The sequence below is a fragment of the Ammospiza caudacuta genome, chromosome 22, assembly GCF_027887145.1.
Source record: "Ammospiza caudacuta isolate bAmmCau1 chromosome 22, bAmmCau1.pri, whole genome shotgun sequence".
NCBI classification, from domain to species: Eukaryota; Metazoa; Chordata; class Aves; order Passeriformes; family Passerellidae; genus Ammospiza; species Ammospiza caudacuta.
Window position 1 is genome coordinate 3061588 of NC_080614.1, and position 17137 is coordinate 3078724.

The window sequence follows — 17137 nt, forward strand, 5'->3', positions numbered from 1 at the left end:
CACTGTCTAACACAGGTGATGGGTACTGGGAATTAAGTGTAAATATGTTATACATAGTTTGTAGTATAAAAGGACAACACCATCCTGGAGGTGGTCAGAGTGCCTGTGGCTGCCCTGCTGGGCAGATCTCAGCTGGGCAGAAAGAAAATTTTATAGATAAGAATTAAGAAACAACTTCAAGACCAAAAACTGAAGAGCTCTGACACGTTCTTCAGTCACGTGGGCCAAAACAGAGACACCCTGCACATCTCGGGACAGCAATCAACAACCAAAACCCCAGAGGGATGGGGGAAGCCAAGGCAGAGCAGCTTGGGAATAGTGCCAATGGCTGCACCCTGGATTGGGGCTGTTGGGTCAGCTGGGGATTCCTTCAGACACCCCATCTCAGGCTCTGGAACTGCTCCTCCAACATCTGAGACAGGGGAGGGCAGGCGAGACAGCCACAAGCAGTGAGCAGCCCCAACTACAAACAGTGAGCAGCCCCAACTACAAGCAGTGAGCAGCCCCAGATGCAAGCAGTGAGCAGCTACAAGCAGTGAGCAGCCACAAGCAGTGAGCAGCCACAAACAGTGAGCAGCCCCAGATGCAAACAGTGAGCAGCCACAAGCAGTGAGCAGCTACAAGCAGTGAGCAGCCCCAGCCACAAGCAGTGAGCAGCCCCAGAGGCACTGGGGGTACCTGGGGTGGAGGCACAGATGTGTCCTGCTCTGCTCCTGCCTCTGCTCACTCCTGGCAGTGTGCCTGGTCCGTGCCAGCCTGTCTCTGCTCCTGGGGCTCTGTGCTGTCCCCAGCAGCCCCACAGTGCTGGGGGTGTCACTCCACACTGGCCCAGCACCAGCAGGGCTGGGCACACGCGAGGGGCTCTTGTCCAGGAAAAGTTCCCTTTTTGCTTTCCTGTTTCCTTCAGGATTAAAGTCACTCTCCTTGGGCTGGAACCAGGGAATGTTTGTCAAGTTTACGAGGGCTTTTAGAGAGGCTTTTAGAAAGAACATCCTATCCCTTCTTTTATAGGGCTGAGATAAGATTATCTTTGTTTTAACACCAATTAAAGCAGGAAGGGTTTATAGGATTAGGGGGTTTCCATCAGTGTGACTTTGATGTCACCACTTGCCTGCTTGGTTTGTTCCTTTCCCTGGTTAAATCCCTGGGAAGTGTTCCTGGGATGGTTAACGTGGCCTCCCTCCCCAGGCACAGCTCTCCCAGGCAGAAGCTTTGGGAAACAATTAAACAAGACCAAACAAAGTAACAAAATATGAAGGTCCTAAATTCTTCAGGGGACCTCTTGGAGAAAGCTGGCTCAGAATAGTCACTGTGGGAGTCTGCAGTTCTTCAGTGTTTACATCAAGAGAAAGGATGGGCTGCTGGCCCGAGCAGCATGTTTAAAATAAAAATATAAAGCTGTAGACTCCCAGAATGGTTTGGGTTGGAAGGGACCTTAAAGCTCATCCCATTCCACCCCTGCCATGGCAGGGACACCTGGACACCTCCCACTGTTCCAGGCTGCTCCCAGCCCCGTCCAGCCTGGCCTTGGACACCTCCAGGGATCCAGGGGCAGCCACAGCTGCTCTGGGCACCCTGTGCCAGGGCCTGCCCACCCATCTAACCCTGCTCTCTGGCAGCTCTCTGAAGCCATTCCCTGTGTCCTGTCCCTCCATCCCCTGTCCCCAGTCCCTCTCCAGCTCTCCTGGAGCCCCTTCAGGCCCCAGAAGGGGCTCTGAGCTCTCCCTGGAGCCTTCTCTTCTCCAGGTGAATCCCCCCAGCTCTCCCAGCCTGGCTCTGGAGGGGCTCCAGCTCTCAGAGCTTCTCTTTGGCGTTCTCTGGACTCACCCCAGCAGCTGCAAGTCCTTCCTGTGATGAAAGCAGTGCCCCAGTGCTCCCCTGCTCCATGCAGGTCACCCCAGGGCTCCCAGCAATGCTGCTGTCCAGCCCCTGGAGCTCTGCTTCCTTCTGTGTGTGCCAAGGCACCCAGACAAGGTTTGGAGGCTGGCACTGTGCAGGCTCCTGCTGCCCCCATGCCTGGCACTGGGGCTGCTCCTGGGCAGCCTCACCTGGCATTCCTGGGCTGGGAATGTCCTGCTTCAGGAGAGCACTGAGCTGCTGAGCTTGGCCTTGGGGCAGCTGCATCCTGAGCTGCTCTTCAGGTGTCCGCACGAGGCAGGAGCTTGCAGGCATCTGCTGCCCCCAGCACTGTGCTCCTGGGCTCTGCACTCTCTCCCTGCTTTCAGCCTCCCTGGAGGCCTCTGGAGGTGTGCAGAGAGCTGAGCTGCTGGGCTGCAGCCACCCCTGGGCTGCAGCAGAGGATGGGCACACAGATCCATTCTCCCTGGGACAGAACCAGAGAATCAGGAAATCATTAAGGTTGGAAAAGCTCTCTAGGACTGAATCCAGCCATTAACCCAGCACTAACCCTGTCCCCAGCTGCACACTCATGTGTTTTTAGAGCACTTCCAAGGAAGGTGACTGCACCACTGCACTGGGCAGCCTGTGCCAATACCTGACCATATTTTCCATGACAAAATTTTCCTTAATATTCAATCCAAACCTCCTCTGGTACAATTTGAAGCTGTTTCCTCATGTTCTTTTGCTTTATTCCTGGGAGAGGAGACTGACCCCAAACAGGGACAGGGAAGTCCTCTCCCCTTGTGTGTGGATGGCCCTGACAGGATAAATGCTGGGTTATGGTCTTCTCCATCTGTACTCTGAGGATATTGGCAACATCCCAGTCCCACATGCTCAGGCAGGGACAGAAAACTTCACATTTTTCTTTAAGAACTGTGACAGGCTGGGGAGGCTGAACCAGGCTGACCGAGGGCAGGTAAGAAATTCCAGGCATTTCTCTGTGACAGGGAATCCCATCAGCTCTGATGGATGTGCCCTCCCCCAGCAGGACTGGGGCCTCCAGGTGTGCTGCCCACAGGTGTGCTGGGCTCACCAGATGCCTGAACTCGGGAGCAGTGCTGGAAGGGAGTGACCTTGTGAACCCTGGGAACTGCAGGGGGGGATTTGCTGGGAAGCCCCTGGTACAAAGCCTGTTCCAGGTGAGAGCTCAGCTCTGCTGCTGGAACACAGCACTGGGAGAGAGCTGCCAGGGCTGGGATCAGGCTCCTCCTGCCAGGGCTGGGGATGCTCTCAGGAGGGCAGGGACTGCACCTGCCTGGATCTGGTGTGCCATGAGCACTATTGGTTTGTCCCATGGTGTCCACAGGCTGCATCCTTGATCCTTGGGCCTTGGCCTGGGTCTGTGGAGCTTTGGGCCGAGGACAGTCTGCCCAGAGGTCAGGGTGTGTTTGCCCCTTGCAGTCTCAGGAGTTTTGCTGTTAAATGATGCCCCAGATGTGCAGGGTGTCTCTGCTTCGGTCCGCGCGTGCGAAGAACAAGTCAGAGCTCTTCAGTTTTTGGTCTTGTAGTTGTTTATTAATTCTTATCTATAAAATTTTCCTCCTGCCCACCCGAGTTCTGCTCAGCAGGGCAGCCAAAGGCACTCTGACCACCCCTGGGGCGATGTTGTCTCTTTATACTAGAAACTACATATAGCATATTTACACTTAATTCCCAATACCTATCACCTGTGTTAGACAGTGAGCTTCTATTCTAAGCCAATCCCAAAGTGCCAACATCACTGCAAAAATGGAGAACAAGAAGAAGAAGAAGAAGAAGAAGAAGAAGAAGAAGAAGAAGAAAGACTAGACACACCCAAGTCCCTGAAGAAGAAGAAGAAGAAGAAGAAGAAGAAGAAGAAGAAGAAGAAGAAGAAGAAGAAGAAGAAGAAGAAGAAGAAAGACTAGACACACCCAAGTCCCTCCATCTTGTCCCCAAAACCCCATTCCAAAAATCCCAAAATTTACCTTTTGACCCTGTGATAATTTCGTTATTATACTATTTAAACTTCTGTGACTTTCAGGTCCTCATACAAAGCTGGCAACTTGCTCCAGGGGTCATAATCAAATCCCCAGGTGTTCTGGGCTGTGTGCCAGGGTCTCTGAGCCCCCCGGGGGGGTCCTCAGTAATTCTGGACACCCAGAGGGATGTGCTGAGTTCTGAATTTGTAAGACCTTCCAATGTGGTCTGTTTTGGGGAGCTCCCAGAGCAGGGCATCACTCTGCCCTGCCCTGTCCTCTCCAAAGCTCTGTGACACCCCTGAGGACAGCACTAAGGTCTTGTCCCAGCCCCACACTGTCCCAGCACTGCCCCTCTGCCTGGGGACCGAGGCACACAGGAGATGGTGCTGAGAGCAAGGTGTGAGCTCCTAAAGTGCCATGAGCTGTGCACAGGCAGGGCACATGTGGGAGTCTTGGCAGGGCGCTTTGAGGGAGTTGTGTCTGAGGGAGCCTGGGATGGAGCTGGGGGCAGCTGGGGTGGCTGGTGGGGAGCATTGCTGCAGGGAATGTGGGGTTTGGAGTGCTGGCACCTCCAGCTGTGAGGCCAGAGCAGCAGTGGGCAGGTGATGGGACAGGGGATCTCCTGGGGCTGCTGGTGAGGTGCAGGGTGTTGGCCCAGTCAGTTGGCCCAGTGTCTGTGGGCCAGGAGGATGCTACACAGCTTGTCCTGTCTTGCTTCCATTCCCATCCCATGGAAAATGATGAGGTTAAACAGGAACATTTCCACTGGGACCATTCCCTTTATTGACAATTCTGTAATCCACATCCTGGAGGTTCCCCTCCAGTTAATCTCATTTAACCCTGTTTTCCCTCCTGTATTTTCCTCTCCTGCTCTCCAAATGCTGTAAGAGCTGTTGGCAGTGACAGCACCTGGCAGTGGCATTAATTGCTTATCTGAGGATGAGGTAACAGAGCAGGCTGCTAATTGAATTTATCCCTGAGGAAGCAGGAGGACCCGTGTGGCCCCTGGCACCTGCAGGTCCCAGCTCCTCACTCCTTCCCAGGTGCAGGATCCAGGGTGTCACCACTGCCTCCCCAAGGCCCAGCTGAGTCCCCTTCCCTGCAGCCCTGTGCAGCCTGGGGACATGGGGGGGGGTGGGAGTGGATCCAAAGGCTCTGTGGCTGCTTTGGCTTGTCCAAAGGCTCCCTCTCATTGAGAGCACAAACCCCATCAGCTGAGGGACAGGGGACGGGAACAAGCAGAGGAGGGAAAATTTACAAGTGAGACAAAGTGATTGCTGTTTGGATGCAGGATTGAAAACAAGGGTCAAGGTGCAAGGGACAGAATGGAGCAGAATATGGGAAAAGTGACAATGTCATTGCAGCAGCCACCTCATCTTCCAAGCAGGGTATGGTTGATGAAAGGAAAAGGGGGAAATTCAGAGCTGGTTAGACATAATAGTTCTGCACAGAACATCATAAATGGCTTTAAACTGGAGCAGAGTAGAGTTAGATGGGATGTTGGGAAGGAATTCTTCCCTGTGAGGGTGGGCAGGCCCTGGCACAGGGTGCCCATAGGAGCTATGGCTGCCCCATCCATGTCAGTGTCCAAGGCCAGGTTGGACAGGGCTTGGAGCAGCCTGGGACAGTGGAAGGTGATTGAACCTGAGATGAGCTTTAACGTCCCTTTGAACCCAAACCCTCCTGCCTTTCCATGATTCCATGAAATGCCCCACACACCATGGAGAGCGGAGAGCCAGAAGTGCTGTCAGGGAGGGTCTGGGGTCTCATGTCCAATGTCCATTTGCACTGGGGGTGCCCCCAGCATGAGCTCAAGGCAGCCATGCAATTGGGCTCAATCTACCCCAAAGATGGAGCTCTACCACCCCTCTCCCAGGTCAGCACCATCTTTTGGAGATGTAGCTTTTCATAACAGCCTGTCTGAACCTGTGGTCCTTGTCCTGTGTGGCAGAGTCTGGCACCCTGAGAAGTGTCTGAGCCTATCTTCAGCAGGTGCAGTTAGATCCCCCCTTACCCCAGTATCCCCAGATCCCCCCTTACCCCATCCAGCTCTTCCCACCTCTCCCATGCCCTGTTCCCTAGGGTGACCCTCTTGGTGACTCTCCACTGGACTCTTCTGCTCCTCCATATCACCCCTGAACTGGGCAACCCTAGCCTAACCATGGCAGCATCCCCAGTGCCTGGCAAGGGAGGGGAAAACACCTCCCCCAGTGTCCTGGCCATGCTCCTCCTGGCTCGGCCCAGGGCATTGTTTTCCTCCTCCTCCTTAAGAGCCTCTCTGTGGGACTCATTTTATGTGGGGTCAGAGTGGGAGCAGCACTGTGCTGTGGGGCCAAGGCACCCCCCTAGGGTTTGTAGGGGCATGAGGTGGCAGCAGGGAGGGCTGTGGGGCCAGGACCCCAAGAGCATGGAGGAGGAATCCCAAAAGCATGGAGAGGGACCCCACAGCCCCAGAGGAGGCAGGACGTGGCCGGGGGAGCCGCCCTGGGTCCTGCAGCAGCAGCAGGGAAGCTGCAGAGCCAGCCCCCAGCCCCGGCCCCCAGGGAGAGAGGAGCCAGGGGGAGATAAGGCTGGGGATTTAAGGCTCCTGGCAGATCCTGACAGCCAGGGCTGCCTGGCTTCCATCAGCCTTTAAAAATGCCTCTCTGGAGTTCAGGGATCCTTGCTGCCAGCAGAAACAGGGCCAGGCAGAGGGGCTGAGAAGAATCCTTCCTCCCTCAGAGCCCTCAGCATGGGCTGAAGGTGCCATTTTAGGAACTTTTATTGCAGGAGGGAGCTGCTTGCTCAGAGCTGTTTCCAGGAGGGGCCTGGGGTGGACTCTGAAGGCCAGGGCAGTTTGGGATGCAGGAGAGCCTGGCTGGAGCCTGCCCAGCTCACGCTGGATTAATTAAACACTTGGTTAGAGAGAGGCAGTGAGACACGAAGGAGCAGGGAACCCCTGTGTGGCCCCTCCTGCACGTTTGGCCAAAAGCTTTCCCTGAGCTTTGGGATGCCTTTCCCTGCTGAACTGCCCTGGGACAGGAGGGCTGGAAGCTTGGTGCCAGCAGCAGAGGTGGCCTTGCCTCCCACATCCTGGTGTGGTTCTCTGCAGGAGGGCAGGATCCTCTGTGGGTCCTTCCCATGGCAATTCCTTCCCTTCAGGAGCTGGGCACAATAATCCTTGTGCGTCTCTTTGTGCCTTCCCAGGGCAGGATCCTCAGTGGGGCCTTCCCATGGCATTCCCTTCCCTTCAGGAGCTGGACACAGTGATCCTTGTGGGTCTACTCCAGCTCAGTGTATTCTGTGATTCCCAAAGCACATGGCTTCCCAGGCACAAGCAGCTTTCCATGCCCTGGGAGGGAGTGAGTGAGAAACAAGGAGCCCCAGTGTTGCTCAGCACCCCAGCCAGTGCTCCAGGCTGCCTCCAGGGCTGTACCCCAGCTGCCATGGGGCTGTGAAGGGTGACTGTGAGCCCTGTTAGCCCCATTACTGCTGCAGTGATGGGGCCAGAGCCACTGGCACCGAAATCACCCTCCAGGGATGAAGGATGCTCGGATAAAGTAGAAATTTATGTGCTTCCACTCTTTCATTTCCCTCTTGGCAAGCAGGAATTCCTATGGATGTCCTTGCTGCAAGCCTCAGGAAAAGCAGCAATGTCCCAAAGCTGCTGTTACCTCCCAGGGCAGAAAGCTGGGGTGTCCTCATGTCTGTGTCAGGCTGGACATGAGGAAAAGGTTCCTCCCCCAGAGGGTGCTGGCACTGCCCAGGCTCCCCAGGGATGGGCACAGCCCCGAGGCTGCCACAGCAGCATTTGCTCAAGGCTCTCAGGGAGGCACAGGATGGGATTGTTGGGGTGTCTGTGCAGGGCCAGGAGCTGGGCTGGAGGATCCCTGTGGGTCCCTCCCAGCTCAGGATATTCCATGATTCTGTGATGCTTTCCAGAACATGATGAGAACGTTCTCATTGTTCAGGCAGGAGGGGTTTTAGCCCCTGTGTGAAGGTTTCACATTTGATTTGGTGTTTATTCTGGAAACAAGAAATTTCTGGAAACAAGGGTAAATTCCTAAAGAAAAACTGTTTTCTCACCCAAGGGAAGACCTGGAGGGAGCAGAACAATTTTGAAGACAATGTTCATTTATTTTACTTCTGGAGATTGTCATTACTGTAGAAAAATAAATCAATAGAAAAAAGGACTTTGCATCAAATTTCAGTGATTTTCCTGTCTTTACACATGATTTCAGAACATTTAGCTTTGGAGAAGTTCTGATTTTTTCAGGATTATTTTACCCATGTGGGACCTGCTGCTGGGGAGGAAGGGACTTGCCCAAACTCCTGGCTGTGTTTTGGTGGCTCTGCAAAGAGTTTCAGTGTCCCAGCTCGGCATTTTTGAGGCACAACCACTGAGCCTCAGTTTTTATCCCTGTCCAGCCATTGACCTGTGCCAGGGCCAGTGTGGGGAATGTTTTTATCCCTTGGAGCAGTCACTACACTCCACAGCCTGGGCACTTTTTGGATGTCTCTCTGTCTTGATGCAGAAGAAGCATTATAGGAAAGTATCTATTTTTAAAATAAACCTCAGGAAGGTGAAAGAGGCCCCTGTCTGAAACTATCCTTGCTGGAATGATCCTGCATTTCACCTGGGCTGTCAGATGAGAGCAATTTTATCTCTTGGTCTTTTGTGTGTCTCAAATATTGGTATTAGTGCAGGAAGCCTGTTATCATGTCCCCATTGCTTCTGGGGAATGCAGAACTGCCCAGCCATCACCTCTCCCAACAGCTTAACACCCTCTGAGATGGGCTGGTCCCGAGGGAAGGGGGTCAGGAATGGAATGGAGCAGGTGAGGGATCGATGGAAAGACCCAGGAACGTGAGGAGGATCCTGGTTCTCAACAGCTCCTTTGACCATGAGAGGAAGGAGAGACAGTGCCAGCAGGAGGGCTGATGGAATTTCTCTGTAGAGCTTTTCTCATTGGAAACTCAGGCTAATTCTGGAGAAAAGGAGATGGCAACTGAAGAAAAAATCCAACCTTCTTTTTTTCCTTTTTTCCCAGATAAGAAATAGCTACTTCTTAGCAATGGCTCTTGCTGACAGCAACCCCAGTGAATGTTTGTCCCAGGCTGTTTTCTGGTCTGCCTCATTCCTGGGAGCCTTGGCAGGTGACTGAAGGAAAAGTTTGTTAAACTTGTTTCAGCACAGGAACCACCTGCCTCCCCCCAGGCTCTTCAGGGTGTGTAAGAATTAACAGGAACAGAAAGTCACAACAGGAGTAACCTCAGAGGAACGGTCTGAGCTGAGCCGTTCCTTGGGCACTGGTGATCCGGAGCTTGGACGGGACTTTGTGGTGTTGAAAGCTTTTATCCATGAGTGCTGAATCTGTTAGTGCTGGGTCACAGTGTGGTCCAGCCTTCACCACTGTCTGCTGTGGGCACCACACACCCCTGTGCCCCCCTCACCCACCCTGTGGGGCTGGACACACGTGGGGTTGAGTGGCTGCTGCTTGAGGAGCATCTTCCTCACCTGTGAGAGGCTCAGAGCCTGGAGGGAGAGCCCAGCCCTCTGCTACTGCTCAGCAGAACCAACAGTTTATTTGTAATATTGAGTCATAAAATCATTAAGGTTGGGAATGTCCCCTAGGATCATCAGCCCAGCACTGCCATGTGGTCCCCAGGTGCCACATCTACAATGTCATGAAAACAAAACTCTGTGGGGAGTTGCAAAAGGACCCTGTGAGACAGTGTGACTAGGGAGTGAGAAGGCAATTGGAATTCAAAAGAATTGAGGTGATACAAATGGGAGAAAACAACCCCAGGTTCATGGGATGGTGCAATCACAGAATGGTTTGGGTTTGGAGCTGCCTTAAAGACCATCTGCCATGGGGCATCTTTGGTAGACCAGTTCACACACACCTGTAGAGATGAGCTGGGAGCTGGCCCAATGTCCCTCACAACTCAGATCCTGGGGCTTTCACAGTCACTGGTTAAAAAACAATGTGGGCATTGCCGAAAAAAGAGAATAAAACAGTGAATGGTGTTATGCAGTGTGGGGCACGACAGAGATTTGGACAACTCTAGAAGTTGTGGACAAGGCAGATGGTGATTGAGTGTCCATCAGCTATGGAAATGTGGGATGGCATCAAGGATGGCAGCTTGGCTTGGAAGCAGAGAGCAGCAGTTTCTTCCTGCAGTGTGTGGTTACAGCACAGGGCTCTTTAGGGGTAAAATAGGTGCAGGACATCTGCAGGGAATAAAAAACTGAGTGGGTAACATGGAGAAACACTGACATGGGGTATTGAGTGCAAGGAGCTGCATCTCAGAAGGGAGCGGGGAAGTGTTATGGGCAACACATGCACCTGGTTCATGCCCTGCTCCTTGGGTGTTCCTGGAATCATGGAATATCCTGACTTGGATGAGACCCACAGGGATCAAATCCAACCCTTGACCCTGCACAGATCCCCCAACAATCCCACCCTGTGTGTCCCTGCAGCAGTGTCCAAATGCTCCTGGAGCTCTGGCAGCCTCAGGGCTGTGCCCATTCCCTGGGAACCTGGGCAGTGGCAGCACCCTCTGGGGAAGAGCCTTTCCTCATATCCAGCCTAAACCTCTCTGACAGTCGCTGTTGGGGGAGGATTCTGGTGTCCATGGTCTGACCTGGTACTGACATCTTATGTAGCAGTGGCTGAAAATTCCCTCTGCACTCCTACAGTCCCTGTTCTGCAGAATAGAATCTGTTCTGTGCTTGGGGAACAGGGACAGAGGTGTCTATGTGGGGACCCACCTCTGCAGGTGCCTCCTCAGGGCCTTCCCAACAGCTGCACCTTCTCTGTGGTGCCCACCTGCAGTTGTCAGGATTTCCTTTGCACTCTACAGAGCCCCAGGGATGGTTTGGGCAGCTCCAGGCGTCCCCCCAGCCCCCTTCTCACTGCTCACCACTGCTCTCTTCTCTTCCAGGCTGTCCCTCAGGAACATTCAAGGCCAGCCAGGGGGATGAAGGGTGCGTCCACTGCCCCATCAACAGCCGGACAACCTCGGAGGGGGCCACAAACTGCGTGTGCCGGAATGGATATTACCGGGCAGATGCCGACCCCGTGGACATGCCGTGCACCAGTATGTGGGGCTGGGCAGCTGGGAGGGACCATGTGGTGGGGAAAGGACATGGCACTCAGTCAGAGCACTGAGGGATGCTTGACAAGGTGTCTGTCCCAGTGGGGTTTTGGGGGCACTACACAAACTAACTGGTAAATTTTGCCCGGACTTTCACACAATCAAATTAGCGTGGGGTAAGAGGACTGGTTTCATTCCCCCTCTTTGCTTTGGATGTCCAGCTTGCTGCACACACCCCTGACACCAAGAGAAGTAGGGATTTATTAAGAGGCCTCAGATAGATCCACCTTGGGCAGCACAACCCAAAACGGCCACAGAAATGGATGACAGATCACGGGGTTTCACACTTTTATATGTTTTGGTCCATTTGCATATTGGAGCTAATTGTCCAATCACAGCTTTAGCCCATGCAGTCCCATCCTTGTTTTTTCTCTTCAGCCCACATTGGTTATGCTTTTGAGTCTGAGATCTGGATCATTTGTCCTTGGTCCCCAGCTAGACCAGGAACTGTTTTATCTACCTACTCTGTGAAGAGAGCTCACCATCCCCTAATATGAAGCCTAGACTTACACACTAAAGCAGAATAGAATCTGAAAAATGTAAAAGCGAAAACCTGAGGCATCAGGGGTGGGCAGGCTCCCTGGGCAGTGCTGGCTGAGCCCCTGTTGGCTGGGAGCCCTTGTGGGCTGAGCCCCTGTTGGCTGGGAGCCCTTGTGGGCTGAGCCCTGTGGGCTGAGCTACTGTGGGCTGGGAGCCCTTGTGGGCTGAGCTACTGTGGGCTGGGAGCCCTTGTGGGCTGAACCCCCGTGGGCTGAACCCCTGTGGGCTGGGAGCCCTTGTGGGCTGAGCCCCTGTTGGCTGGGAGCCCTTGTGGGCTGAACCCCCGTGGGCTGAACCCCTGTGGGCTGAGCCCCTGTGGGCTGAACCCCCGTGGGCTGGGCCCCTGTGGGCTGGGAGTCCCTCTGGGCTGGGAGCCCCTGTGGGCTCGGCTCACAGAGCCTGCTCAGGGATGGGGAGGAGGAGGGCTGCAGCTGCTCACACCTTCCTGTGTGCTCCCTTTCTTTGCAGCCATCCCGTCCGCCCCGCAGGCCGTGATCTCCAGCGTGAACGAGACGTCGCTGATGCTGGAGTGGAGCCCCCCGCGGGACTCGGGGGGCCGCGAGGACCTGGTGTACAACATCATCTGCAAGAGCTGCGGGGCCGGCCGCGGGGCCTGCACGCGCTGCGGGGACAACGTGCAGTTCGCCCCGCGCCAGCTGGGCCTCACCGAGCCCCGCATCTACATCAGCGACCTGCTGGCCCACACCCAGTACACCTTCGAGATCCAGGCCGTCAACGGCGTCACCGACCAGAGCCCCTTCTCCCCGCAGTTCGCCTCTGTGAACATCACCACCAACCAGGCCGGTAAGGCCCTGTGCCCCTCCCTCACAGCTCCCACAGCAGGGTGGGCTGGCATGGGGGAATGCCCTGTGAAGGCTGAGCTAGAACACAGAGCTAAAGAATAGAGGAGGCATTTATAAAGAGGTCTCAAATAGATCCACCTTGGGCAGCACAACCCAAAATGGCCACAAAAATGGTTGACTGGTCACAGAATCTCACACTTTTATATGTTTTGGTCCATTTGCATCTTGGAGCTAATTGTCAGCTTTAGCCCATGAAGTCCATCCTTCTTGTTTTCTCTCTTCAGCCCACATAATTTATGCTCTTGTGCCTGAGATCTGAATCAGCTGCCCTTGGGTCCCCAGCTAGAGCAGGAATACCTGTGAAGAGAGCTCACCATCCCCTAATATGAAGCCCAAACTTACACATTAAAGCAGAATAGAATCTGAAAAATATAAAAGCTAAAACCTGAGGTATCAGGAATGGGCAGGGTCCCTGGGCAGTGCTGGCTGGGTCCCTGTGGGCTGGAAGGGGACAAGAGTGGGGTGAAGTGTTGCTTATTCCATAGTGTTGGTGGTGATGAGTGCCTGGCAATTCCTGAGTGAATCCCAAGCCCTGGGTGTCAAAATATCCCTTATTTCAGTGAAAAGCTGCAGCGTGCCCCCAAGGCAGAGCTTCTTCTCCAGAGTCGCCTGGTGAAGCAGCTGAAGCACAGAGCTGGGAGGGTTTCAGTGGGGTCTCCAGCTCTGTGCAGGGTGGGTTTGCTGGGGGAGGGATGGTCAGAGTGGCTGGTAGTGCTGCTCCCAGGAGGGTCCCCCTGGCAGCTGTGCTGGTGGCAGGAGCCCCACGGAGCTGCTGGCCAGGGCTGCCTTCCCAGCCCACCTGGAGCCATCTGGAGCTGGGCACAGCCTGGGGCTCGGCTGAGTGGGATTGAGGTGGAAGGATGCCAGTGAGGCACAGCCCTGCTGGGGAGCAGGAGAGATTCTGGTTCCTCTGAAGTGCCCTGGACACTTCTTGACCCCCAGGGCTGTATTTGGCAGACGTGGGTGAATCACCTGGAGGCCATGGTGTGTCCTGGCTGCCAGGGGTGGTGCGTGGGGTGAAACAGCAGAAGGGCAGGTGGGCATCACTTGGGCATCACTTCCAGAGCCTGAGGACAGAGGGAACGTGCAGAAATGTCTGGAGTAATTATTATGGTGCCCTCTGATGTGGAGTTAGTTTGGGAGTGGGGCCAGGGTGTTTTTGAAGCCCTGGAGGCAGGTCTGACACAGGCTGAGCCATGGTTTGGCTCCAAGCAGAGACAGGCTGCCCCAAGGAGGGGGGAATGGGTCTGGATGACCAGCTTCCTTTATCTGATGGAGATGGGGTGGCTGAAATGCTGCCTGGAGCTGGGAAGGGGCTCTGCACCCTCCCACCGTGGTCCTGTACTATGGATTAATCATTTGATGCTCATATTTCATACTTGCATTTCTCTGCTGTGCTTGAACCTTCATGGATCACCCGTGGCTGCTCCCACCTGAGCAGAACCAGCAAGCTGAGTCGAAGGCAAATCCTTTTCAGTCCCCTGCATCCTCCTCCTTGTGTTTCCCTGGTTTGACACTCCTTTATTATCAGGGCTCACACTTCTCAGCCTGTGTGATGTCTCTCCTAATGTATCTATTCATTAGCACTAAACACTAACTGTCTGCTTGCTAATTCCTCTGTAATTAGAGGCTCTGGATTCTTCTGCTTACACTCGCACCGGCACTGCCTGGCAGCCTTGATGTAGATCATTAGCAGTTGGTAACAGAAGCTGCAGACACAAAGGCAGAGCTGGGACAGGAGAATGGGGGGTGCTGGGGGAGAGGAGAGGGAGCAGAGGGAGGATGAGCCTCCCTCTGCCTTGGCTCTGGATGGAGGAGCCAGCTGGGGCTGCATTGTTGGATGTGTGATGGGGTTGTGCTCCTGCCACAGCTGGACAAAGCAAAGTGCCCACCACCCCTCGGGGTCCTGCAGCCCTGCAGGAAGCAAGGAAAACCCCCCTGGTTCCCCAAGGGACACAGGGTGTGTGCTGGGGACCCTCTGTGATGCAGGACTGAGGAGAGATGCCCCATCACCAGCAGCATCCACAACCTTCAGGTGTCACTAGTTCTTCAGCACCCACATTTTATAAGGGCATGGAGTGCCAGGACAAGGGAGGATGGCTCCCCCTGCCAGAGGACAGGGTTGGATGGAATATGGGGAAGGAATTCTTCCCTGGGAGGGTGAGGAGGCCCTGGCACAGGGTGCCCAGAGAAGCTGTAGTTGTCCCATACCTGGAATTGCCCAAAACCAGGTTGGATGTGGCTTGGAGCACCCTGGGATAGTAGAAGCTGTCCCAGCCCATGGCAAGGAGTGATGAGCTTTTATATCCCTTGCAGTTCAAACCATTCTGGGATCCCAGGAGAAATCTCCTGTGAGAGTAAGGAAACACCCCCTCTAGAGCAGCCAGAGGGAGGGAAGGTCCTGAGTGTGCCCAGGTGGGTGGCACATGCTGGGTGATGGTTGGGTGGCCATCATCCCATGGCCATGACCCCTTCCAGCTAACTGGATGCCCATGAACATGATCCTCCTGCCTTCCTGGGCAATGCCTTCTGGCACCTCTGAGCCCAGGCTGGCTTTTCTCTCTGCTCTTCTCAGCAGGCTCTCCTCGACCTCCAGCTCCACCTGTGCATCTGCAGCTCACCTGCACTGCTGCTCCTCACACCCTGCAGCTGAGCAGTACCTCATCCCCAAAGCCCAGCATCCCTTCAGGAGAAAAATCCAGAACTATCCATGTGCTCAGTCCTGTCTGCAGGGACCATGACAGAGCCTGGGTGCCACCAAAAGTCCTTTCCCAGCCATTCCTCAACAAATGATCTGTGCCAGGAGGGTGTCAGAGAGCCGTGCCAGCATCCCAAGGGGTCAAGGAGCTGAGCTCAGGGCTCTGGATAACAACACTTGACTGATTGAGAGCCTTGCCAGGCACCAGCTCTTGCTGGCAGCCCCTGACTACAAATTTGTGGCCTTTCCTTGGGGACTGCTGGGGATGGGGAGAGTCTTGGTGCTGTGAGGGCTGGCAGGCTCTGTCCACACCATGGACAGGCTGAGTGCCCTGGGAAAGCTGAAGGAAAGGGCTCCATGGTCAGGAATGAGTTAATAGCAGTGGGAAGGGCACTTGTTGGTAACTGGCTGCTGTGACCTGAGGAGGGAGGAAGAAGCCTTGGGCTCTGGAGTATCCAGAGAGAAATTCAAGACCTCCCAGTGGTGGGGGTAAGAGAGCATCCAGGCTCTTGGGAATGTGTCCCTTTTGTGAGCAACTCTTGTCAGAGGGGATAAGGAGGGAGGATTAGTGCTGGTGTCAGAGGCTCTTGGCTGCAAACAGAGCCACAGAGAGCCATAAAGGGCCCTTACAGAGGGAATACAAGGACTGTGTGTGAAGGAAACCAATCCATTGTCCTGATAAACCCATCAGGATGATTTCTCCCCCTCTACAGATCCAGAAAAGTTGTTATGATTATTTTCATTATTATTCTGGGTGGCATTTTCCAGCAGTATGTCATGACATGGTGATACGGGTTAGTGGACAAAGTGGCATTCAGTCAAAGGTTGGGCTTGATGATCTTGGAGGTTTTTCCCAACCTTCCATGATTCTCCAGGTCTCTTGGCCAGGAAGATGTGCAGCTCACAGCCCTGCCCCAGGTGCATGCCAGGCATCAGCAGGGTTTGAATTTCAGTGGCTGGCACAGCCCAGGTGGGGTCCCAGCCCTGCAGGGTCTTTTGGGGAGGGCTGTCCCCACAGGCCTTGGAGGAGCCCATGAGCTCAAGGACAGGTGGCCACCATCCAAAGTGAGGACATGGGCCATGGCCCTGCTCTGCTGGGGTCTCCTAGCACTGGACTGAGCCCAGCCTGATCCTGCTACAAACCTTGAGGAGTTCATCCATGAGCGATGGAGCACGGGTGAGACACATCCCAGGCTGTGCAGAAAGGAAGGGTTTCCCCCTCACCTTCAATCAAAACAATTCCCTTGCAGCCACAGCCCTGGAGCTCTGCTGGCAGAGGCAGCAGGGCCATGGAGAGGTTGGGGATCAGGTGAGGTGAAGGGGTGGGGTGGGCAGGACCAGACCTTCTCAGCAGCCATCCCAGCCTGCTGTTTGCTTGTCACATCAGTGATGCTGCTGGCTAGACAGGGACAGGAGGCTTGTACTGCCTGGGGCACAGGGAGCCTTGCTTTTATCTTCTCACTTTCAGTGTGTGTCAGAGGATGTGTCTGGCTCCCTGCTTGTGAGGGAGGCACAGGAGAGCCTGTGCTGCTCTGGACACGAGCAGGAGCAGTGGCTCCTCCTGTTCTCTCTCGTGCTGCTCGGCTGGGCCCTGCTGCAGCCAGGAGTTAGTGTCTGTGAAACCAAACCTGGGAAAGTGCAGAAATTACCTCAAAGGGCTGGAATGATCTTTCCAGAGCTTCAAAGCTCTGAGTATTTGTTTATCATAGAATCCCAGAATGGTTTGGGTTGGAAGGGACTTCAAAGATTACCCAGTCCCACCTCCTGCCATGGGCAGCGACACCTTCCACTTGCACAGGTTGCTCCAAGCCCCATCCAAGCTGACCTTGAACTTCAACAAGATTTTGACACTCCACTTTCCTGTTTCTTCCAGAATAAAAGGCAGGAAGTTGTAACATCTGAGTATCTCAGGTTCCTCATCCAACTTCCCACTTACAGCATGGCTGCTGCCAGCAGTTGTTGGTTATCTCCAAAGGCAGAACTCTCCCCATGTCCCACTGACTTGTCCCACATCTGCACCGCCCTCCTGGGGAGGGAACTTCTTCCAATGGCCAACC

The 17137-nt window shown here is 54.5% G+C and overlaps 1 protein-coding gene across 2 annotated transcripts in view; it reads left to right on the forward strand.

The window, feature by feature from the left end:
• Positions 1-17137, forward strand: part of EPHB2 (EPH receptor B2) — a 134394-nt gene that overhangs the window by 78275 nt on the left and 38982 nt on the right. For both annotated transcript variants that reach the window (XM_058818689.1, XM_058818690.1), the window contains exons 4-5: positions 10767-10922; positions 11988-12323. In XM_058818689.1, the coding sequence (XP_058674672.1) occupies positions 10767-10922; positions 11988-12323 (492 nt within the window). The remainder of the gene's footprint in view (positions 1-10766; positions 10923-11987; positions 12324-17137) is intronic.